The sequence below is a fragment of the Nerophis lumbriciformis genome, linkage group LG20, assembly GCF_033978685.3.
Source record: "Nerophis lumbriciformis linkage group LG20, RoL_Nlum_v2.1, whole genome shotgun sequence".
Taxonomy (NCBI): Eukaryota; Metazoa; Chordata; class Actinopteri; order Syngnathiformes; family Syngnathidae; genus Nerophis; species Nerophis lumbriciformis.
Genome location: NC_084567.2, coordinates 12,706,643 through 12,731,148, shown reverse-complemented (window position 1 = coordinate 12,731,148; position 24,506 = coordinate 12,706,643). Strand labels below are relative to the sequence as shown.

The following is a 24,506-nucleotide window of genomic DNA, read 5'->3' as shown; positions in this document are numbered from 1 at the left end:
TAAATATTTGAAAAATTTAAAACTATTTTTAACAAAAAAAGATTTGTAAACCAAAATAACCAATTTTTAACCCCAAATGTGATTAACCAAAATGTTATATTTGTAACAATAAAAAGGATTTTTAATAATTAAAAAAAAGGCTTGGAACCGAAAAGAACCAAAATGATTTTTAACCCCGCAAAACAAGATTTGCAACCCAAAATAACCAATTTTTAACCCCAACAATATTCAATCACAATTAAATATTTGAAACATTGAAATTATTTTTAACGAAAAAAAGATTTGCAACCCAAAATAACCAATTTTTAACCCCAACAATATTCAATCAAAATTAAATATTCAAAACATTAAAATTATTTGTTTACAAAAAAAGAATTGTAAGCCAAAATAACCGATTTTCAACCCCAAATATGTTGAACTAAACTTTAAATATTTGTAACAGTAAAAATTATTAACAAAAAAAATGTAAACCTCCACCAAAAAAAACGATTTTAACATCCCTAAAATACATTTGCAACCCGAAATAAACAATTTTTTCTAACCCCAAAAATGTTTACGCAAAATTAAATATTTGTAACAATAAAAACGATTTTTAACAACAACAGAAACGATTTGAACCCAAAATAGCTGTTTTTTAAGCCGAAAAATATTTAGTCCAAATTAAATATTTAAAACATTAAAAATAATTTTTAACGAAAAAAGATTTGTAACCCGAAATAACCAACTTTTAACCCCAAATGTGTTTAACCAAAATTAAATATTTGTAACAATAACAGATTTTTTAAAGAGATATGGAACCCCAAAAAAAAAAACTTTTAAACCCAATTTATTTTCCTGAAATTAAATATTTGTAACAATAAAAATGATTTTTAATAATTAAAAAAATGACTTGGAACCAAAAAGAACCAACATTTTTTTTAACCCCCCAAAACAAGATTTGCAACCCCAAATAACCGATTTTTAACCCCAACAATATTTAATCAATAAAATGTTTTTTAACAAAAAAAAAAAGATTTCTAACCCAAAAAAAACAACTTTTAACCCCAAAAATGTTTAACCGAAATTAGATATTTCTAACAATAAAAATTAACCTAAAAAAAAGTTTGGAGGGATTAGGACACGTTTGGGAGACATAAGGGAATAATAATAAAATGTTGATAACATTAAACTCTGTATGGCACGATGAATGATTGGGACACGCTTGTAGTGTGAAACATGTATATTGATGGAAAATACAGCAATATATCAATAATAGAACAATTCCCTCTGATTGGCTGACCAAGGGACAGTCAGTCACAAGTGACCAATCAGAAAGGAGGAGTCAGTTCAATGCCCGCCTCTAAGGTTGCACAGTACTGTGAAACAATGAATAAATAATCCCATATGTGATAAATACTTTTATGGTCATATTTCCTAAACAAAAAAAGCTTATTTCTCTCCAACATTGACACCATGTGAACCTAGACAATCCTGCCCACGCCAGCACTCGTGCACCTTCTGGGGGAGGAGCCAAGAGAAGGTTTGAGATAAAAGAGCTTACAAAGTCCCGGGGACTTCATTCCTGAGATAAGCAGCGTGGACCAGGCTGGACCCTCATGGGCCCGACGTGCCCCTGAAAGACGCCTCGATTTGCTCCAACGTCTTGCCTTTGGTCTCAGGGACCAAGGTCATGGTGAAGACCAGGTTGAGGACGCACATGGAGGAGAAGAGCCAGAAGGTTCCAGCGCTCGTGAGGAGGGTCTGGAAGGAAACACGGAGAGATTTTAAGAAAACTAAAAAGTTTTTAAGTTACGATTAAACATCAATCTTGTGGGCGGGGTCTCTAAATAATGTTAGACTCCATTTTATTGGCCACTACCGCCCACTCCGAGTCTTTGCTATTTTCCCTCCACGACCTCAACAACTACTTTGCAGGTTTGAGGCACTTAACACCACTCCGGCGAGGAAATCCATCCCTTGCCCTGATGAGCAGCCGCTCAACCTGGACACAGCGGATGTCCGGAGCACTCTGAGGAGAGCGAACCCCCGGAAAGCAGCGGGACCTGATGACATTGCGGGCAGGGTGCTAAAGGGATGTGCAGACCAGCTGGCTGGGGTTCTCACAGACATCTTCAACACCTCACTGACCCAGGCTGTGGTACCATCATGTTTTAAGACGGCCACAATCATCCTAGTGCCTAAAAGACCTACAATCTCCTCCCTCAATTATTATCGCCCCGTGGCACTCACCCCCATCATAACGAAGTGCTTCGAGAGGCTGGTAAAGGGATACATTGTCTCCAGACTTCCCCCCACATTCGACCCAAACCAGTTTGCTTATCGCCCTAACGCCATCTCCTCTGCACTCCACCTGAGCTTAGAAGGAAAGGACACACACATGCGGATGTTGTTTCTGGACTTTAGCTCGTCGTTCAACACCATCATCCCGCAGCACTTGGTGAGCAAACTGGCCCCCCTTGGATTCAGTACCCCCCTACGCAACTGGCTGCTTGACTTCATCACAGACAGACCCCAGTCTGTGAGAGAGAGTGGGCGACAACACCTCCAGTGCCATCTCCCTGAGCACCGGCTCCCCCCAGGGCTGCGTCCTGAGTCCGCTGCTGTTCACATTGATGACCTGTGACTGCTGCGCCAGGTCCACTACTAACCACATTGTGAAGTATTCGGACGACACAGCAGTAGTGGGCCTCATCCGTGACAACAACGACATGGACTACAGGGAGGAGGTGAAACATCTGGTTGACTGGTGCAGAACCAACAACCTGGTCCTGAACGTCGACAAGACCAAGGAGATCATCGTCGACTTCAGGAGGCACCAGTCCAGTCACACTCCACTCTTATCAACGGCACAGCAGATCTTCCCAACCCTACCAAGGACTGTTTTCACTGCTGGATTCTAGAAAGAGGTTCCACAGCCTCCGTAGCAGAACCTCCAGGTTCTGTAACAGCTTCTTCTCTCAGGCCATAAGACTCTTGAACACATCATAATAATCCCCTCAATTCCTCCCAAAAATAGATTAACTGGCTGGAATATAAAGACAATATAACATACATCCATAAACGTGGATGCATATGCAAAAGTGCAATATATTTATCTGTACAGTAATCAATTTTTTTTATTTATTTTTGTCCTGTCCAGCTTCTCAGGCAAATCATATAGTTGATGTAGATGCCCATATCGGCTGTACACATTTACTTTACAAAAGAGAAGTGTGGGATACTTCTCTTATTGCCTTATTTGTATTTGACTTTATTAAATGTATTTATATTATCATTTGGTGCAGCCGGGCCGGAGCAGGAGGGGATAGAAAGAGAAAAAAAGGAAGACAGAGGGGAAAATTGTGGGGACAGGAGGGGGATAAGACAGAGAGACAAAAACAACAACAGCAACAACAACAACAACAATAGAGCAAATAAATAATACAGAAATGACAATGAGCATTATTACACTACAAATGGAGCAATACAAATACCAATAAAAATAGCGCTATTGATAATGAATAATACCAATAATTTACCTCTATTATCAATCAATCTATTTATTTATATCTGCTCTTTTATCCTGCACTACCATGGCTAATGCAACGAAATGTTGTTCTTATCTGTACTGTAAAGTTCAAATTTCAATAACAATAAAAAGGACGTCAAAGTCAGAGTCCAACTGTGTTGAGGGCAGAAGTAGGCAGCGAGCTCCGAAACTGACCAATAACAAGGCTTCTCACTTGCTGGTTAGAGAAGGCCCCGCCCACAAGACTGAAGTTGAGGTGGGACCAAATAAAATATTTTAACAACGCCTTCCGCCCGATTGTAGCTGAGATAGGCTACAGCGCCCCCCGTGATCCCAAAGGGAATAAGCGGTAGAAAATGGATGGATGGACAATAAATATTTGCGACCAAAGAACCATTTTTAACCAGGAAACAATCAATCTAACAAAAATTATTTGTAACCTAAAAAAAAAAGATCGTAAAAATAAATAATTTGCAACTGAAAAAACAATTGTGTGAAGAAAAAACAAAAAAATATTTGCAACCATAAAAACGATTTGTAACCAAAAAATAATAATTTTAACCAAAAAATTAATAACAAATAAACCTTGATTTGCCACCAAAACATTTTTTTTTTCTTTTTAACCCCCGAAATGTTTTCACCAAAAATAAATATTTGTAACATCCATCCAGCTATCCATTTTCTACCGCTGGTCCCGTTCGGGGTCGCGGGGGGTGCTGGGGCCTATCTCAGCAATAAAAATTATTTAAAAGAAAAATATTTGCAACTAAAAATGATGGGTAAGAAAAAAACAACTTCACAAAAAAAATGTACATAAAAAAACGATTTTAAACCCTCAAAAACTATTTGCAACCATAAAAACGATTTTAACCCCAAAACATTTTTATTAACAAAATAAATTAATGATAATGATAATGATAATGGGTTGTACTTGTATAGCGCTTTTCTACCTTCAAGGTACTCAAAGCGCTTTGACACTACTTCCACATTTACCCATTCACACACACATTCACACACTGATGGAGGGAGCTGCCATGCAAGGCGCTACCAGCACCCATCAAGAGCAAGGGTGAAGTGTCTTGCTCAGGACACAACGGACATGACGAGGTTGGTACTAGGTGGGGATTGAACCAGGGACCCTCGGGTCGCGCACGGCCACTCTTCCACTGCGCCATTTATATTTTTTTACAATATAAACAGATTTATAACCACAACAATCCTTAATTTTCCTCCAAAAAAAACTATTTTTTAATTTTTAATATATAAATATTTAACCTAAATAAAATAACAATAAAAAGGATTTTTAATAATAAAAAAAAGACTAGGAACCAAAAAGAACCAACATTATTTTTAACCCCTCAAAACAAGATTTGCAACCCAAAATAACCAATTTTTAACCCAAAAAATATTTTATCAAAATTAAAAATTCCAAACATTAAAATTATTTTAAAAAAGTATATGTATATAGATTTCTAACCCAAAATAACCAGTTTTTAACCCCAAATATGTTGAACTAAAATTTAATATTTGTAACAAAAACATTTTTAAGAAAACTAAAATATTTCTAAACCTTTCCCAAAAAAACTATTTTTAACCCCCAAAAACAAGATTTGCAACCCAAAATAACTGTTTTTTTAACCCAACAAATATTTAGTCCAAATTAAACATTTGAAACATTAAATATGATTTTTAACAAGTAAAAGGATTTGTAACCCAAAATAACCAATATTTAACACCCAAAAATGTTGAACTAAATTAAAAAATATTTGCAACTCAAAAAAGGAACTGCAACTCCCAAACCCCACCAAAAAATATTCATAGCAAAACCTTTTTTTTAAAAAACAAATGTGGAACCACAAAAACAACTTGCAACAAAAAACTCTACATTGCAGCCAAATAAACAGTTCGTCACCAAAAAAGATTTGTAAACAAACAAAAAACGATTTGAAACCCCCAAAAAATGTTTTTGTTTGATATGTTTTGTTTATTTTAAATGAATCGTGATCAAATTGTTTGGTTGCATGAAAGACACAAGAACATGTTGTGTTCCACTCCAGTCCACTAGGTGTCAGTCATGACCACAACTCACCATCATGTCCTGGAAGCTCTTGGTGACGACGAAGGCCATCCCCCAGTTGGTGAGCACGCAGACGGCGCTGGCGAAGCCTCTGACTTTGAGGGGGAAGATTTCCGACATGACCAACCAGGGGATGGGACCCCAGCCCAGAGCGAAGCCTGCACACACACAAAAACACGCTCTTCAGGACCACAAACCGCCGATTATGCATTTTCACCGAGTCCCGCCTCACCTGTGATGAAGACAGATATGCTGGCGAGGGCCAGCCAGGCCAGGTCGGAGTGCGGCGCCCCCGCCGGAGAGGGTCCGGACGTCAGGTGGAAATAAACCCCCAGGCCCGCGGTGCTGATCGCCATGGCGACACCTTGACGAGCGGGACACAAAGCGGGCAGCAAGCTTGCAAGACACGGGGAGGAAGTTGGATGCTACCTGAGACCACGAGGAGGACTTTTCTCCCGGCCTTGTCCATGACCAGCGCCGCCACGCCTGTGAAGACCACCTGGATCAGGCCCACGATGACTGAGGCCAGGTCGCTCTCCTGGGGCGACACAAGAACATCCGTCACTGACCCGGCCGCGCTCGCCGGCCAAAGCCACCCGGCACCTTGAAGTGTGCCCGTTCGAAGATGTCCTCGGCGTAGAACATGATGGCGTTGATGCCCGTCATCTGCTGGAAGACCATCAGCAAGACGCCGATCACCAGCGGCTTGTACACGCCCGCATCCTTCAGGTCCGACATCTGGAAAGTGGAGCCCTGTGGGAGGACAAACACCAGGCTGGTGGGCGGGACATGTCGGCTGGATCAGAGCTCACCTGCTCGTCGCACGCGTCTTCGATGCGGGCGCACTCCCACTCCACGGGGGCTTGGGGCCCCCGCAGGAAGCGCAGGGCCTCCTCAGCCTCGCGCCGCTTGCCGTGGGAGAGCAGGAAGCGCGGCGTCTCCGGCATGAAGCACATGCACACCATCAGCAGCGTGGGCGGGATGGAGCTGCAGATCGCCAGCCAGCGCCAGTCCATGAAAAGACCTGCGGGGGGAGGGGCAGGGGGCGTGGTCTATCCATCACTTCGGTGAGAGAACACCTGACCAGAGTTGGACTTGCAGCGCAGGCGCAACAAACCTCTCTGTGGAGGGTCTAACACAGGGGTGACCAAAGTGTGGCCCTGGGGCCATTTGTGTCCCGCAGCTCATTTTTTAACAGCCCGCGGCACATTCTAAAAAAAAATAATAATAAAAATGTATATTCGACAAATAGATATGAAGTTAAACATTAAAAGTAAAACAATTAAAAATAATTTATGACTTTTTTGTAACACTTATGAGTGGGACCCTTTTGGGTCCCCAATAATTCCAGTGTTTTTTTCTTTTTTTTAACTGTCATTGCTCAAAAAATATTATGGAATCAAAATCAATGTTTTTATGAATTATGGACCTATTGAAGACTCCAAGTACTTCACATCAAATATTCCACTTTGGATCATTTTGGGGCGAAAATACTGCATATTATATGTTTTTGCCTTATAAAAACAGAGTTTCTATGACAAAAACAGCAAAAAACAAATAAACAAAAATAAATAATAAAACATTTATTTTCCACGGATAGATCTAAAGTTGAAACATTGAAAGTAAAAAAAATAAAAATGTATGTATGACTTATTTATAACACTTATGAGCGGGACTCTTTTCAGTCCCCAAGAATTTTAGTGGGGTTTTTTTAACTGTCATTGCTCAAACAATAACAATGACTCAAAATCAATGTTTTTTTACTGAATTATTGGCCTATTCAAGGCTTCAAATAATTCACATCAAATATTCCACTTTGAATCTTTTTAGAGGCGAAAATATTGTATATTTTGTGTTTTTGCCTTATAAAAACAGTTTGCTCTGACAAAAACAGTATAAAACAAATAAACATGAACAAATAATAAAACATTATATTCCACGGATAGCTCTAAAGTTGAAATGTTGAAAGTAAAAAAAAAAGAAGTAATGAATGACTTATTTGTAACACTTCAATGTTTTTTTTCTTTTTTAAACTTTCATTGCTCAAACAAAAACAATGACTCAAAATCTATGTTTTTTTCATTAAATATTGACCTATTCAAGGCTCCAATTACTTCACATCAAATATTCCACTTTAAATTATTTAGGGGGGAAATACTGCACATTTTATGTTTTTGCCTTATAATAACAGTTTTCTATGACACAGTAAACAAAAACAAATAATGAAAATGTATCTCTGACGGATAGATCTGAAGTTGAAACATTGAAAGTAAAAACAATTAAAAATAATGTATGACTTATTTGTAACACTTACAAGTGGGACCATTTTGGGTCCCCAATAATTTCAGTGTTTTTTTTTTCTATTAACTGTCATTGCTCAAAAAATATTATTGAGATTTAAAATCAATGTTTCTATGAATTATTGACCTATTAAAGGCTCCAATTAATTCACCTCAAATATTCCACATTGAATCATTTTGGGGCAAAAATATTGCATATTTTGTGTTTCCCCCAGGGATCAATAAAGTACTTTCTATTCTATTCTATTCTATTTTTGCCTTATAAAAACAGAGTTTTCTATGACAAAAACAGCATAAAACAAATAAACATGAACAAATAATAAAACATTATAATCCACGGATAGAGCTGAAGTTGAAACGTTGAAAGTAAAGAAGTGAAAAATAATGTATGACTTATTTATAACACTTATGAGTGGGATCCTTTTGGGTACCCAAGAATTTCAGTGATTTTTCTTTGTCAAACTTTTATTGCTCAAACAATAAAAATGACTCAAAATCAATGTTTTTTAATGAATTATTGGTCTATTCAAGGCTACGATTACTTCACTTCAAATATTCCATTTTGAAATATTTTTTGGGGAAAATACTGCATATTTTATGTTTTTGCCTTATAAAAACAGAGTTTTCTATGACAAAAACACAATAAACCAATAAACAAAAATAAATAATAAAAATGTATGTCTGACGGATAGATCTGAAGTTGAAACATTGAAAGTAAAAACAATTAAAAGTAATGTATGACTTATTTGTAACACTTACGAGTGGGACCCATTTCCGTCCCAAATCATTTTAGTGACTTTCTTTCTTTCTTTGCTCAAAAAATACTATTGAGATATAAAATCAATGTTTTTATGAATAATGGACCTATTGAAGGCTCCAATTAATTCACATCAAATATTCCACTTTGAATCTTTTTGGGGGCGAAAATATTGCATATTTTGTGTTTTTGCCTTATAAAAACAGTTTTCTATGACAAAAACAGCATAAAACACAAACATGAACAAATAATTAAAAAAAATTATATTCCACGGATAGATCTGAAGTTGAAACATTGAAAGTAAAAAAAAAAAAAGTAAATTATGTCTGACTTATTTGTAACACTTATGAGTAGGACTCTTTTGGGTCCCCAATAATTTTAGTCTTTTTTTCTTTTTTTTTGCTCAAAAAAATATTATTGAATCAAAATCAATATTTGTATGAATTATGGACCTATTGAAGGCGCCAATCAATTCACATCAAATATTCCACTTTGAATCATTTTGGAGCGAAAATATTGCACATTTTGTGTTTTTGCATTAAAACAGGGTTTTCTATGACAAAAACAGTATAAAACAAATAAACATGAACGGATAGATCTAAAGTTGAAAGTAAAAAGAAAAAGAAAAAAATGTATGACTTACTTGTAACACTTATGAGTAATAATTTTTGAGTTTTTTTTTTAATAAACTGTCATTGCTCCAAAAATATTATTGAATCAAAATCAATGTTTTTATGAATTATTGGTCTATTCAAGGCTCCAATTACTTCACATCAAATATTCCACTGAATTAATTTGAGGGAAAATATATTACATATTTTGAATTTTGGCCTTATTAGAAACAGAGTTTTCTATTACAAAAACAACATAAAACAAACATTTAAAAAAATAATAGAAAATGTATATTCAAAGGATCTGAAGTTAAAGCGTTCAAAGTTAAAAAAAATAAAACAATGTGTGACTTATTTGTAACACTTTTATGAGAGGGACCCTTTTGGGTCCCCAATAGTTTTAGTTAGGTTTTTTTTTAAATGTAATTGCTCAAAAGATATTAATGAATAAAAATCAATGTTTTTATAAATATTTGACCTATTTAAGGCTCCTATTAATTCACAGTAAATATTCCACTGAATTAATTTTGGGGGAAAATATTGCATATTTTGTGTTTTTGCCTTATAAAAACAGAGTTTTCTATGACAAAAACAGCATAAAACAAATACAAATAATAAAAATCTACATTCGACAGATAGACGATCTAGAGATTTAAACGTGGAAAGTAAAAAAAAAAAAAAAAAAAAAGACTTATTTGTAACACTTTTACGAGTGGGACCCTTTGGGGTCCCCAATAATTTTTGTGTTTTTAAAAAAAAAATTAAATCAATGATGTTATGAATTATTGACCTTTTGAAACTCCAATTAATTCACATGAAATGTTTCACGTATACATTTTTTGGGGGCGGAAAATATAGCATATTTTGTGTTTTTGCTATTAAAAAAAACAGGGTTTTCCGTAACCAAAAGAGCATAAAACCTAAAAAAGTGCAACTAAAACTTTTTATCGATAGATAGTTCTGAAGTTGATACAGGAATTTAAATTTTTGCGTTAATTTTTTATGACCCTTCCGGGACCAAAACCTAAGGAGAGCCCTAAAAGGTAAAAAAAAAAATTGAAATATTGAATTGGTTACGAAGGTAAAAACATCAAAATGGCCCCCGTGGGATTTCAGTGGAAGAAGTTGGGACCCTCCGGTCTACTGGGACAAAATAATATGAATAAAATACATCTTTAAATAATGACTTAAATGTCTCATTAATTCATTATAATTGGGATGAAAAATATGTAAAATAACTTTAATATTTAATCATCAAAATAACTGATTTCATTATTTCATGATCTAATTATGTAATTATTGATATTAAATGTAATGAGATATAATCCTAAATATTTCACTAGTATTGAAAAATGAGATGTACTTTTACATTAAATACATTGACACATTTATGTATTTAATTCCAATTATAATTAACCAATGAGTTATTTTTTAAATTTTGACCCATTTAACCCTCCGTACGTCTTTGATGTTTTGTGTGGCGGCGTGGCTCCGCCCACCTCTGGTCATGTGACCAGGTTGTGGGTGAGCTCCCAATCAATTCTTTAGTCTATCAAGACATCAATAGATGATTGATTATTGATCAGCAGTTACGCACCTGCCAGGTAGACTCCCATGATGCCGAGCACCACCATGAGCTGCACGCACGAGCCCAGCGTCCCTCGCACTCGCTCGTGAGCCATCTCGGAAATGTACAGCTGACGCCAAACAAACACACGTGGTCAATGGCGGCGGTCACGTGACAGGAAATAAGGTAAGACGGCGTCTCACTGGCACGACGAGCGAGGTGACGCCGCTGGCGAGGCCGGTCAGCGCCCTGCCAACGTAGAGCATGCAGATGTTCTGCGCGGCGATGACGACGGTGAAGCCGAAGACGAAGGGCAGCGAGCAGAACATGAGCGTCAGCTTCCTGCCCGCCTTCTCCACCATCCAGCCGCCCAGCAGGCCGCCCGCCGCCGCTCCCAACGTCACGATGGACTGTGGGAGAGAGGCGACACGTGAGGACATCGGGCAACCAATCGGGCGCATCGGTGCTGACAGAGTCCTACCCCGAACCAGGACGCCTGCACCTCGTCCAGCCGCAGCCGGGGGTCCGAGCTCCTGCTGAGCTCCGGGATGGCGGGCGAGCTGTAGCCCAGCACGAAGCCAAAGCTCATGGGACCCAGCACGGAGACAAAGGTGGCCAGGTACAACTTCCTGTTCCTCACTTTGCTGCAAAGGAAGTGAGAAGTTGACTTAACGAGATTACGTCAATCAAACTTTCAAGTCTTTGCTGACTTCAACTCAATGTACTCGACCAGAAAAAAAAATTGTAAAAGAAAAAACATGATTTAACCACAAAAACGATTTGTGACCCAAAAACTATATTTATCCAAAAAACATGTTATTTCAAACCCAAAAAATATTGTAAAAAAAAAAAAAAAAAGAAAAAAAAAAAGATTTGCAATTACAGAAATAATTGCAACTGACACATTTTACTAATTTTTTTAAAAAGTCTAACAACCCAAAAATTATTTGAAACAAAAAAATTATTTGTAACCAAATCAAGATTTGTAACGAAAACAAATCTAACCATAACAAAATATGTGTAACCAAAAAACGAACTGCAAACAAAAAATTTATTTTAACCAAACAAAAAAAACATTTGTAACAAAAAACGTTTGTACCAAAAATTGATTTGCGACCCCAAAAAATAAAAATTAAAATATATAAAATTTTTGCAACTAAAGAAACACATTTTTAAACCCCAAAATTTGCAACTGAAAAACTATTTAACACAAAAAAAAAAAATTCACAAAATTATTTGTAACAAAAATTATTTAACCATAAAAAAAAAAAACGAACTGCAGCCAAAAAAATTCTTTGAACGACCAAACTATTTTTTTTTTTTTACAAAAAACTATTTAATCAGAAATTGATTTGGAACCAGAAAACAAATTTTTTCCTCCCCCAAAAACCCTCAAATTTGTAACTACATAAAAACGACTGGCAACCAAATAGAAATAATTGTAAAAAAACAAAGCAAAAAAACCTACACTTTGCAACCCTAAAAATATTTTGCAACCAAATTACTTTTTCTTAGACTAAGATATAAAAAATGAAATCCATTTTTTTTATTTGGTTGCATAAAAAGACACAGAATGATTGTGTTTATGGCACACAACCATAAACACGTTTTCCACTCCAGTCCAGTAGGTGTCAGTCATCTCACCAGCTCTTGGGGACTATGAAGGCCATCCGCTAACAAAAACTCTTACTTTGACGATAAGAGTGGCCATGTTGTTGACGTTTAAAATGACCGATAGTAACAAGGCTGAGGTTACCTGACGATTCAAATTAAGTCCGATACTGATAGTCGATATCATTAAATCATTGTGTCACCTGTGCAAAATAACGACCAAAAACAACAATGCAACACAAATATGAATGAATAAATAATCATTACAACAAAGTTGATGGTTTGTGAAACTTTTAAACTATCCATCCATTTTCTACCGCTTGTCCCTTTTTCGGGGTCGCGGGGGGTTCTGGAGTCTATCTCAGCTGCATTCGGGCAGTAGGCGGGGTACACCCTGGAGAAGTCACCGCCTCATCGCAGGGCGAAACTTTTAATATACTTGTGAAATTCTAATAAAGACACGTTTGACCCTTGTTTCAGGCATGTAGACCACATAAGTCCACATCAAAACCCACTATACCCCGACTTCTCAAATCTGGACTACCGGTAAATTATCCGACAGACCCCGAAATTTCATAAAAACACAGTTTGTGAAATTATATTGGTAAAAAAAATGCAATAAAACATTCAACCCATTATATGCATTTAGATTACATTAGTCCGGGTCTTGATTAAGAACCACTCCACTCAAAATCCTCAGATCCATAGAACCTGAATTCATTAAAACACAGTTTGTTCAAGTCCCGATAAACAATTGTGTCTTTTTGGAGCTCCAAGGTCTCTTGGGTAGTCTAGTCCAGATGTGAGAATTTTAAGTAGGGTGGTTTTTAATCTGGACCTGGACTAATGTGGTCTACAAGCATTAAAAATGGTTAAATGCACCTTTATTATATTTTCAGAAATAAAATAAAGGTTTCATAACTTTACAAACTGTGTTTTTATTCATTTCATGAAATCTGTGGGATAATCTAGTTCAGATTTGACAAGACCAGGTATAGTGTTTTTTATCTGGACTAATGTGGTCTACATACTGATAATCTATAATATACGGAAATCTTTAAACTATTGAACCAAAACACACACAAAAAGACACATTTTACTCCTTTTATGCATGTAGACAAAATAAGTCCAGGTCCATATCAAAACCCACTATACCCCGATTTCTCAAATCTGGACTAAATTATCAGACAGACCCTGAAAATTCATAATAACACAGTTTGTGAAATTATATTTGTAAAAAAAAATGCAATAAGGCCACATTCAAACCCTTTTATGCATTTAGATTACATTAGTTCAGGTCCAGATTAAAAACAATTCCATTTAAAATCCTCAGATCCATAGAACCTGAATTCATTAAAACACAGTTTGTTCAAGTCCTGATAAACAATTGTGTCTTTTTGGAGCTCCAGGGTCTCTTGGGTAGTCTAGTCTAGATGTGAGAATTTTAAGTAGGGTGGTTTTTAATCTGGACGTGGACTAATGTGGTCTACAAGCATTAAAAAGGGTTAAATACACCTTTATTTAATTTTCAGAAATAAAATAAAGGTTTCATAACTTTACAAACTGTGTTTTTATTCATTTCATGAAATCTGTATGATAATCTAGTCCAGATTTGACAAGTCCAGGTATAGTGTTTTTTGATCTGGACTAATGTGGTCTACATACTGATAATCTATAATATACGGAAATTTTTAATCTATTGAACCAAAACACACACAAAAAGACACATTTTACTCCTTTTATGCATGTAGACAAAATAAGTCCAGGTCCATATCAAAACCCACTATACCCCGACTTCTCAAATCTGGACTAAATTATCCAACAGACCCTGAAAATTCATAATAACACAGTTTGTGAAATTATATTTGTAAAAAAAAAAATGCAATAAAGCCACATTCAAACCCTTTTATGCATTTAGATTACATTAGTTCAGGTCCAGATTAAAAACAATTCCATTTAAAATCCTCAGATCCATAGAACCTGAATTCATTAAAACACAGTTTGTTCAAGTCCCGATAAACAATTGTGTCTTTTTGGAGCTCCAGGGTCTCTTGGGTAGTCTAGTCTAGATGTGAGAATTTTAAGTAGGGTGGTTTTTAATCTGGACGTGGACTAATGTGGTCTACAAGCATTAAAAAGGGTTAAATACACCTTTATTTAATTTTCAGAAATAAAATAAAGGTTTCATAACTTTACAAACTGTGTTTTTATTCATTTCATGAAATCTGTATGATAATCTAGTCCAGATTTGACAAGTCCAGGTATACAGGTAAAAGCCAGTAAATTAGAATATTTTGAAAAACTTGATTTATTTCAGTAATTGCATTCAAAAGGTGTAACTTGTACATTATATTTATTCATTGCACACAGACTGATGCATTCAAATGTTTATTTCATTTAATTTTGATGATTTGAAGTGGCAACAAATGAAAATCCAAAATTCCGTGTGTCACAAAATTAGAATATTACTTAAGGCTAATACAAAAAAGGGATTTTTAGAAATGTTGGCCAACTGAAAAGTATGAAAATGAAAAATATGAGCATGTACAATACTCAATACTTGGTTGGAGCTCCTTTTGCCTCAATTACTGCGTTAATGCGGCGTGGCATGGAGTCGATGAGTTTCTGGCACTGCTCAGGTGTTATGAGAGCCCAGGTTGCTCTGATAGTGGCCTTTAACTCTTCTGCGTTTTTGGGTCTGGCATTCTGCATCTTCCTTTTCACAATACCCCACAGATTTTCTATGGGGCTAAGGTCAGGGGAGTTGGCGGGCCAATTTAGAACAGAAATACCATGGTCCGTAAACCAGGCACGGGTAGATTTTGCACTGTGTGCAGGCGCCAAGTCCTGTTGGAACTTGAAATCTCCATCTCCATAGAGCAGGTCAGCAGCAGGAAGCATGAAGTGCTCTAAAACTTGCTGGTAGACAGCTGCGTTGACCCTGGATCTCAGGAAACAGAGTGGACCGACACCAGCAGATGACATGGCACCCCAAACCATCACTGATGGTGGAAACTTTACACTAGACTTCAGGCAACGTGGATCCTGTGCCTCTCCTGTCTTCCTCCAGACTCTGGGACCTCGATTTCCAAAGGAAATGCAAAATTTGCTTTCGTCAGAAAACATGACTTTGGACCACTCAGCAGCAGTCCAGCTCTTTTTTTCCTTAGCCCAGGTGAGACGCTTTTCGCGCTGTTTCTTGGTCAACAGTGGCTTGACACGAGGTATGCGGCAGTTGAAACCCATGTCTTTCAAGCGTCTCTTGGTGGTGGATCTTGAAGCACTGACTCCAGCAGCTGTCCACTCCTTCTGAATCTCCCCCACATTTTTGAATGGGTTTTTTTTCACAATCTTGACCAGGGCGCTGTGATCCCTATCGCTTGTACACTTTTTCTGACCACAGTTTTTCCTTCCCTTTGCCTCTCCATTAATGTGTTTGGACACAGAGCTCTGAGAACAGCCAGCCTCTTCAGCAATAACCTTTTGTGTCTTTCCCTCCTTGTGCAATGTGTCGATGGTTGCCTTTTGGACAGCTGTCAAATCTGAAGTCTTCCCCATGTTTGTGTAGGCTTCAGAACTGGACTGAGAGACCATTTAAAGCCCTTTGCAGGTGTTTTGAGTTAATCAGCTGATTAGTTTGTGGCACCAGGTGTCTTCAAAATTTAACCCTTACACAATATTCTAATTTTGTGACACACGGAATTTTGGATTTTCATTTGTTGCCACTTCAAATCATCAAAATTAAATGAAATAAACATTTGAATGCATCAGTCTGTGTGCAATGAATAAATATAATGTACAAGTTACACCTTTTGAATGCAATTACTGAAATAAATCAAGTTTTTCAAAATATTCTAATTTACTGGCTTTTACCTGTAGTGTTTTTTGATCTGGACTAATGTGGTCTACATACTGATAATCTATAATATACGGAAATCTTTAATCTATTGAACCAAAACACACACAAAAAGACACATTTTACTCCTTTTATGCATGTAGACAAAATAAGTCCAGGTCCATATCAAAACCCACTATACCCCGACTTCTCAAATCTGGACTAAATTATCCGACAGACCCTGAAAATTCATAATAACACAGTTTGTGAAATTATATTTGTAAAAAAAAAAAAATGCAATAAAGCCACATTCAACCCCTTTTATGCATTTAGATTACATTAGTTCAGGTCCAGATTAAAAACAATTCCATTTAAAATCCTCAGATCCATAGAACCTGAATTCATTAAAACACAGTTTGTTCAAGTCCCGATAAACAATTGTGTCTTTTTGGAGCTCCAGGGTCTGTTGGGTAGTCTAGTCTAGATGTGAGAATTTTAAGTAGGGTGGTTTTTAATCTGGACGTGGACTAATGTGGTCTACAAGCATTAAAAAGGGTTAAATACACCTTTATTTAATTTTCAGAAATAAAATAAAAGTTTCATAACTTTACAAACTGTGTTTTTATTCATTTCATGAAATCTGTGTGATAATCTAGTCCAGATTTGACAAATCCCGGTATAGTGTTTTTTTATCTGGACTAATGTGGTCTACATACTGATAATCTATAATATACGGAAATCTTTAATCTATTGAACCAAAACACACACAAAAAGACACATTTTACTCCTTTTATGCATGTAGACAAAATAAGTCCAGGTCCATATCAAAACCCACTATACCCCGACTTCTCAAATCTGGACTAAATTATCCGACAGACCCTGAAAATTCATAATAACACAGTTTGTGAAATTATATTTGTAAAAAAAAAATGCAATAAAGTCACATTCAAACCCTTTTATGCATTTAGATTACACTAGTTCAGGTCCAGATTAAAAACAATTCCATTTAAAATCCTCAGATCCATAGAACCTGAATTCATTAAAACACAGTTTGTTCAAGTCCCGATAAAAAATGGTGTCTTTTTGGAGCTCCAGAGTCTCTTGGGTAGTCTAGTCCAGATGTGAGAATTTTAAGTAGGGTGGTTTTTAATCTGGACGTGGACTAATGTGGTCTACAAGCATTAAAAAGGGTTAAATACAACTTTATTATATTTTCAGAAATAAAATAGAGGTTTCATAACTTTACAAACTGTGTTTTTATTCATTTCATGAAATCTGTGGGATAATCTAGTTCAGATTTGACAAGACCAGGTATAGTGTTTTTTGATCTGGACTAATGTGGTTTACATACTGATAATCTATATAATATACGGAAATCTTTAATCTATTGAACCAAAACACACACAAAAAGACACATTTTACTCCTTTTATGCATGTAGACAAAATAAGTCCAGGTCCATATCAAAACCCACGAAACCCCGACTTCTCAAATCTGGACTAAATTATCCGACAGACCCTGAAAATTCATAATAACACAGTTTGTGAAATTATATTTGTAAAAAAAAAATGCAATAACTCCACATTCAAACCCTTTTATGCATTTAGATTACATTAGTTCAGGTCCAGATTAAAAACCATTCCATTTAAAATCCTCAGATCCATAGAACCTGAATTCATTAAAACATAGTTTGTTCAAGTCCCGATAAACAATTGTGTCTTTTTGGAGCTCCAGGGTCTCTTGGGTAGTCTAGTCCAGATGTGAGAATTTTAAATAGTGTGCTTTTTAATCTGGACCTGGACTAATGTGGTCAACAAGCATTAAAAAGGGTTAAATGCACCTTTATTATATTTTAAGAAATAAAATAAAGGTTTCATAACTTTACAAATTGTGTTTTTATTTATTTCATGGGATCTGTGGGATAACCTAGTTCAAATTTGAGAAGTCCAGGTATAGTGTTTTTTTATCTGGACTAATGTGGTCTACATGCTGATAATCTATAATATATGGAAATCTTTAATCTATCGTAGCTAAACACACACAAAAAGCCACATTTAACTCCTTTTATGCATATAGACAAAATTAGTCCAGGTCCAGATTAAAAACCGTGATTTGTGAAATCTTTATTATATTTGTAAACATACAATAGAGGAATATCTAACTCTTTATAGGCATGTGGATCACATTAGTCCAGGTCCACATAAAAAAAGAAGTCTGTTTTTATGAATCTTCAGGGTCTATGTGATAATCTCGTTCAGATGTTGGAACTGTTGAGTATAGTGGTTTTTAATCTTGACCTGGACTAATGTGGTCCACATGCATAAAAAGGCTTATATGTGACTTTAAAATATATATATTTTCACAAATAAAACAAAGGTTTCATAAATCACAAACTGTAGTTTATGTGTTGAGAGTAGGGGCGTAACGGTACGTGTATTTGTATTGAACCGTTTCGGTACGGGGGTTTCGGTTCGGTTCGGAGGTGTACCGAACGAGTTTCCACACGAACATATTAAGTAGCCGCCTAAGCTAAAGTCTTAACAAGCTGCTCCGATTCTTCTGCCTCTGTCTCTGTCAGTACTCTACACAGCACCCAGCATTTTCCCACCCCCACAACCATCTGATTGGTTACACACAGAGCGGTAACAGCCAATCAGCAGTGCGTATTCAGAGCGGTAACAGCCAATCAGCAGTGCGTATTCAGTGCGCATGTAGTCAGTGCTTTGCGTTTAGCAGGTAAGCATCAGGCAGCGGACTCTCCCCAAATTATAATAAACACCTCCCAGTCGACTACTAGTAACATCACTATGAGCCCGTTGACGTTGTAGAAACAAACGGCAGCTCAGCTCGCTCTCAATCCTGGCTTAAGGTGAAGGCTAATTAGCTTTTAGCGTAACATTAGCTCATTTTGCGGTATGTGTGTGTGTGTGTTACGGACAGCAAAGCCCTGTCTGTCTGTTATTTCACTTTACCTTTTTCTGTGTTGATTGAGCTGTGTTGAAGCAGCAAAAAAGGACATTATGTTAAATGAAGAGTTTCTGTCTCTGATAGTTGATATAATAATGTAACTGCATCAATAAGACTACATGAACTCCATTGTGTTCAGGGATGAATAGTCTCTCCTAATGCTATTGTACTATTTTTTTCAGCTATAGTTTCATTAATCATTAGTAATGGAGCAGCCTAGTTTTGAATGGCAGAGTCCCTGCTATCACATGTTGATAAAAATATAACATTTACATAATAAAAATCGACTACAGGCTTCCCAAATGCTTTAATAAATTAAGCATGATGAATTGACTTGAAACTGTTTAATGTTGCACTTTTTATATGTAGAAGAAAAGTTGTGTCATTTTATTTAATCTGAGCAACAACTTGAGGCAGTTTAATGTTGATTAACGTGGGCAGAACTATTATAGTGTTCCCAATGTAAAAAGGATAAAGCCATTGTTTACAAATTTGGTAAATAAATAACCAAAAATTTTTATATTTTGTTGTTTTCTTACTGTACCGAAAATGAACCGAACCGTGACCTCTAAACCGAGGTACGTACCGAACCGAAATTTTTGTGTACCGTTACACCCCTAGTTGAGAGGGTTTTGCATTTTTCCCATCATGCTTTGTAATGGATTTAAATGGGTGTAATTTAAATGTTTTTAAGGTGCATTTTTTTGCACCATGACTGGAGAAGGTTGTTTCAATTGGGTCATATACGTTTATGCTGTGCACACCCTTGTCCAGAGCGTATGCAGCTGAGATAGGCTCCAGCACCCCCCGCGACCCTAAAAGGGACAAGCGGTAGAAAGTTGATGGATGGATGACCCCCATATAGTCATGCTGCCCACAAAATGGCGACCTAACGGCAGCATCAAATTGGGTGAGATTCCTTATAAAACTCATGACGTCTCACGGGTCAAACCCCTGAGAGAGAAACACATATTAAAACTACAATCATTGTCTTTAACTCCATCACTACAAGTGAAAAATCTGGGCGTCGTTTTCGACTCTGACCTTAGTTTTATACCACATGTAAAAAATATTTTAAAAATAGGTTTTTATCATCTTAAGAATAGAGTTCGCCCAATTCTCTCTCAGGGCAACACGGAGACGCTAATGCATGTTTTTATTACAAGTGGTATAGATTATTGTAACGCCCTGCTTTCAGGTCTTCCTAAAAAGGTTATTGCATCTTTACAATTACTCCAAAATTAAGCGGCACGTGTGCAGACGACGACCAGAAGGTGGGCTCACATTACACCACTTTTAAAATCTCTGCACTGGCTCCCCGTGTGTTTCAGGATCAATGTTAAGGTTCTTCTTATGGTTTATAAATGTTTTTATGGTATTGGGCCTTCTTATATTTCAGATTAGCCGTTACCCTATGAACCCTGAGATCTTCCAGCACTTATCTCCTAATTATTCCCAAAGTCAGGACACAAAGTCACAGGATGGCATCTTTCCACCATTATGGCCCCCGTCTATGGAACAGCTTGCCGGAGGACCTCTGGGCTGCGGAGAACGTTCATGTTTTTAAGAACAGGCTTAAGAACCACCTTTTTAATTTGGCTTTTACCTGATATTAATTATTTTATTGAAGTCATTTGTATTTTACTTTTTATCCTATTAGTTATGCACCATTTTATTTAGTTGTATTTATTTACTGTATATTCATTTTATTTGTATCTTTGTATTCATCTTCATATGTCTTATTTGTATTTTATTCTTTATCTCTACTCACGGTTCATACTAATTTACAAGTTTATTATTTTTATTTTCCAACGTTCCTCAGATGAGCCGACTGCCTCAAGGGGTATCGATCGTGCGTGTGGGGGCGCTTTGTGTCAGTGTCCTGGTGGCCATGGTCTAATGACCTCCTGGTGCAGATGTGATAGTGTTTACTCACATGTCTCCTCTGTACTCAGCCATACAATCATTGGTCCATATAGTTGCATATGTGTGTACGTGGTGTGTGTGTGTGTTTGTGTTTGGTATCTGTGTCTGTGCGTACGCATGTAACAATGGGGGATATGGGTCACCGGGGTATTGTTTTTAACTTTGTAAAGCCCTTTGCGTTGCATTTCTTTTATGTATGAAAAGTGCTTTATAAATAAAGCTTGATTTGATTTGAAATTGATAACATAGGTGGGCCGCATTTGGCCCGCGGCCCGTAGTTTGGACACCTCTGGCCCGTAGTTTGGACACCTCTGGCTTAAAGACATCATTATTGTGATTATTATTTACACAGCATTTTTGAAATTGAATGTTTTTTTAAGGTGCATTTTTTTGCATCATGACTGCAGAAGGTTGTTTCAAGTGGGTCATATCAGTTAATGCTGTTCAGGGCGTAATTAAAAGTCATTCACCCCATATACTCATACTGCCCACAAAATGGCGACCTAATTGTCGGATTATTATCATGAATGCCACTTTCCTGCAGATGAGATTCCTTACAAAACTCATGACGTCTCACGGGCCAAGTTGATAACATCGGCTGGCCACATTCGGCTCTCGGCCCGTAGTTTGGACACCTCTGGCTTAAAGGCATCACCAACCTTAAACTTTATAGTGATTATTATTGACAAAGCATTTTTTTTTAATTCTGGTAACATTGTGGTTATGTCGTTATTTTGCACAAAAAGATTCAAGGAACAAGTATCAGTCTGGTGTCGACTACCAGTATAGCCCACAATTTGTACCAGAAGCTAACTTCCGCCTTGTTGCTCAGCAATGACTTGCATGTTTCCCATCATGCTTTGTAATGGATTTAAATTGGTGTAATTTAAACGCTTTTTTAAGGTGCATTTTTTTGCACCATGACTGGAGAAGGTTGTTTCAAGTGGGTCATATCAGTTAATGCTGTACAGGGAGTAATTAAAAGTCATTCACCCCATATGCTCATGCTGCCCACAAAATGGCGACATAATTGTCGGACTATTATAATGAGTGGCACTTTCCTGCGGGTGAGATTCCTTACAAAACTCATGACGTCTCACGGGCCAAGTTGATAACATCGGCTGGCCACATTCGGCTCTTGGCCCGTAGTTTGGACACCTCTGGCTTAAAGGCATCACCAACCTTAAACTTTATTGTAATTATTATTTGCACAGCATTTTTGAAATTATGTTTACATTGTGGTTTTGTCGTTATTTTGCACAAAAGATTCAAGGAACAAGTATCAGTCTGGTGTCGACTACCAGTATCGCCCACAATTTGTACCAGAAGCTAACTTCCGCCTTGTTGCTCAGCAATGACTCGCATTCCCTTGCTTGTGTTTGGATTAAATGTGTTAGTTTCCATGTCAGTCACCTGAGATAAGCGTCCTGCTCGGACATGAGTCCCGTGGGGTCAACTTGTTCAGCCTCCAGCAGCCGCCTGCGCTCGTCCTGCTCTTCCATGTTGTTTTGGACCTGTCACGCGTGGACTACTTTGCGTTGAGTGTCCTTCAACGGATGAACGCAAACACGACGGTAAGTCAACTACACATTCGGTGTGTCTAACATCTTAAATGGGATTTAATTAGCAAATACCTTTAAACAAAACAAAAAAAACATTCGCCGCTTCCTGCTCACAGCTGCTTTGTCAACATTAAAGTCACCTGACCGCCAACGTGCCTTCCATTTCCGGTTTAGGGTTTTCAATATAAGAGTAACGCCCAGCGCCAGTCACCTTGTCCAGTTCGGGATTTTTCAACGTTATCTCGTCTTAAAGTGGTCAAATCGTAGTTTGAAGAACAAATAAAAAAATGCTATTGTCAGTAGCGCATAATGATTTGTGTCAGACGTACGGAAATAAAAAGGTCACGTGAGTTTAGCAACGCCCAGTATCCGGTTGTTGAAATAAAAAAAAAATCCACGATAGGATTTGAAACAAAACTACTGGTGTATTATAATTTTTTTAGAAACGAAAAATATAAACATAATATTTCTATGTTATAAAAAGTGAAAAAAACGTGTATACATACATACATATATATATATATACATATATATATATATATATATATATATATATATATATATATATATATATATATACATATATATATATTGTCCCTTTTGGGGTCGCAGGGGGTGCTGGAGCCTATCTCAGCTGCATTCGGGCAGAAGGCGGTGTACACCCTGGACAAGTCGCCACCTCATCACAGGGCCAACAGAGATAGACAGACAACATTCACACTCACATTCACACACTAGGGACCATTTAGTTTTGCCAATCAACCTATCCCCAGGTGCATGTCTTTGGAGGTGGGAGGTAGCCGGAGTACCCGAAAGGGAACCATGCAGTCACGGGGAGAACATGCAAGTTTCCAATCATTTCTACAACTATATATATATATATATATATATATATATATATATATATATATATATATATATATATATATATATATATATATATATATATAATGTCTGTGTGTGTACATATGTGTGTGTATATATATATATCCATCCATCCATCTCTTCCGCTTATCCGAGGTCGGGTCGCGGGGGCAGCAGCCTAAGCAGGGAAGCCCAGACTTCCCTCTCCCCAGCCATTTCTTCCAGCTACTCCCGGGGGATCCCAGGCCAGCCGGGAGACATAGTCTTCCCAACGTGTCCTGGGTCTTTCCCGTGACCTCCTACCTGTCGGACGTGCCCGAAACACCTCCCTAGGGAGGCGTTTGGGTGGCATCCTGACCAGATGCCCGAACCACCTCATCTGGCTCCTCTCGATGTGGAGGAGCAGCGGCTTTAATTTGAGCTCCTCCCGGATGGCAGAGCTTCTCACCCTATCTCTAAGGGAGAGCCCCGCTACCTGGCGAAGGAAACTCATTTGGGCCACTTGTACCCGTGATCTTGTCCTTTCGGTCATAACCCAAAGCTCATGACCATAGGTGAGGATGGGAACGTAGATCGACCGGTAAATTGAAAACTTTGCCTTCCGGCTTAGCTCCTTCTTCACCACAACAGATCGATACACCGTCCGCATTACTGAAGACGCCGCACCGATCCGCCTGTCGATCTCACGATCCACTTATCCCTCACTCCTGAACAAGACTCCTAGGTACTTGAACTTCTCCACTTGGGGCAAGATCTCCTCCCCAACCCGGAGATGGCACTCCACCCTTTTCCGGGCGAGAACCATGGACTCGGACTTGGAGGTGCTGATTCTCATCCCAGTCGCTTCACACTCGGCTGCGAACCGATCCAGTGAGAGCTGAAAATCCTGGCCGGTTGAAGCCATCAGGACCACATCATCTGCA

The 24,506-nt window shown here is 37.5% G+C and overlaps 1 protein-coding gene across 1 annotated transcript; it reads right to left on the bottom strand.

Annotated features, from left to right (window-relative positions):
* Positions 1-1,190: 1,190 nt before the first annotated feature.
* Positions 1,191-22,970, bottom strand: slc2a8 (solute carrier family 2 member 8). Its single transcript, XM_061980466.2, has 11 exons — positions 22,792-22,970; positions 22,571-22,704; positions 11,302-11,464; positions 11,024-11,230; positions 10,851-10,950; positions 6,398-6,609; positions 6,189-6,338; positions 6,015-6,123; positions 5,818-5,949; positions 5,598-5,743; positions 1,191-1,740 (listed from the first exon to the last, which is right to left on the bottom strand). The coding sequence occupies exons 2-11, from the start codon at positions 22,657-22,659 to the stop codon at positions 1,594-1,596; spliced, it is 1,455 nt and encodes a 484-aa protein (XP_061836450.1). The 5' UTR covers positions 22,660-22,704; positions 22,792-22,970; the 3' UTR covers positions 1,191-1,593.
* Positions 22,971-24,506: the final 1,536 nt, after the last annotated feature.

Coding starts and splice junctions, on each gene's coding strand:
- slc2a8 (XM_061980466.2), bottom strand. CDS start 22,659: ATGGAAGAGCAGGACGAGCGCAGGCGGCTGCTGGAGGCTGAACAAGTT. Junction 6,339..6,397: donor AAGACGCGTGCGACGAGCAG/GTGAGCTCTGAT, acceptor GTCCTCCCACAG/GGCTCCACTTTCCAGATGTC. Junction 6,124..6,188: donor TCGAACGGGCACACTTCAAG/GTGCCGGGTGGC, acceptor GTGTCGCCCCAG/GAGAGCGACCTGGCCTCAGT.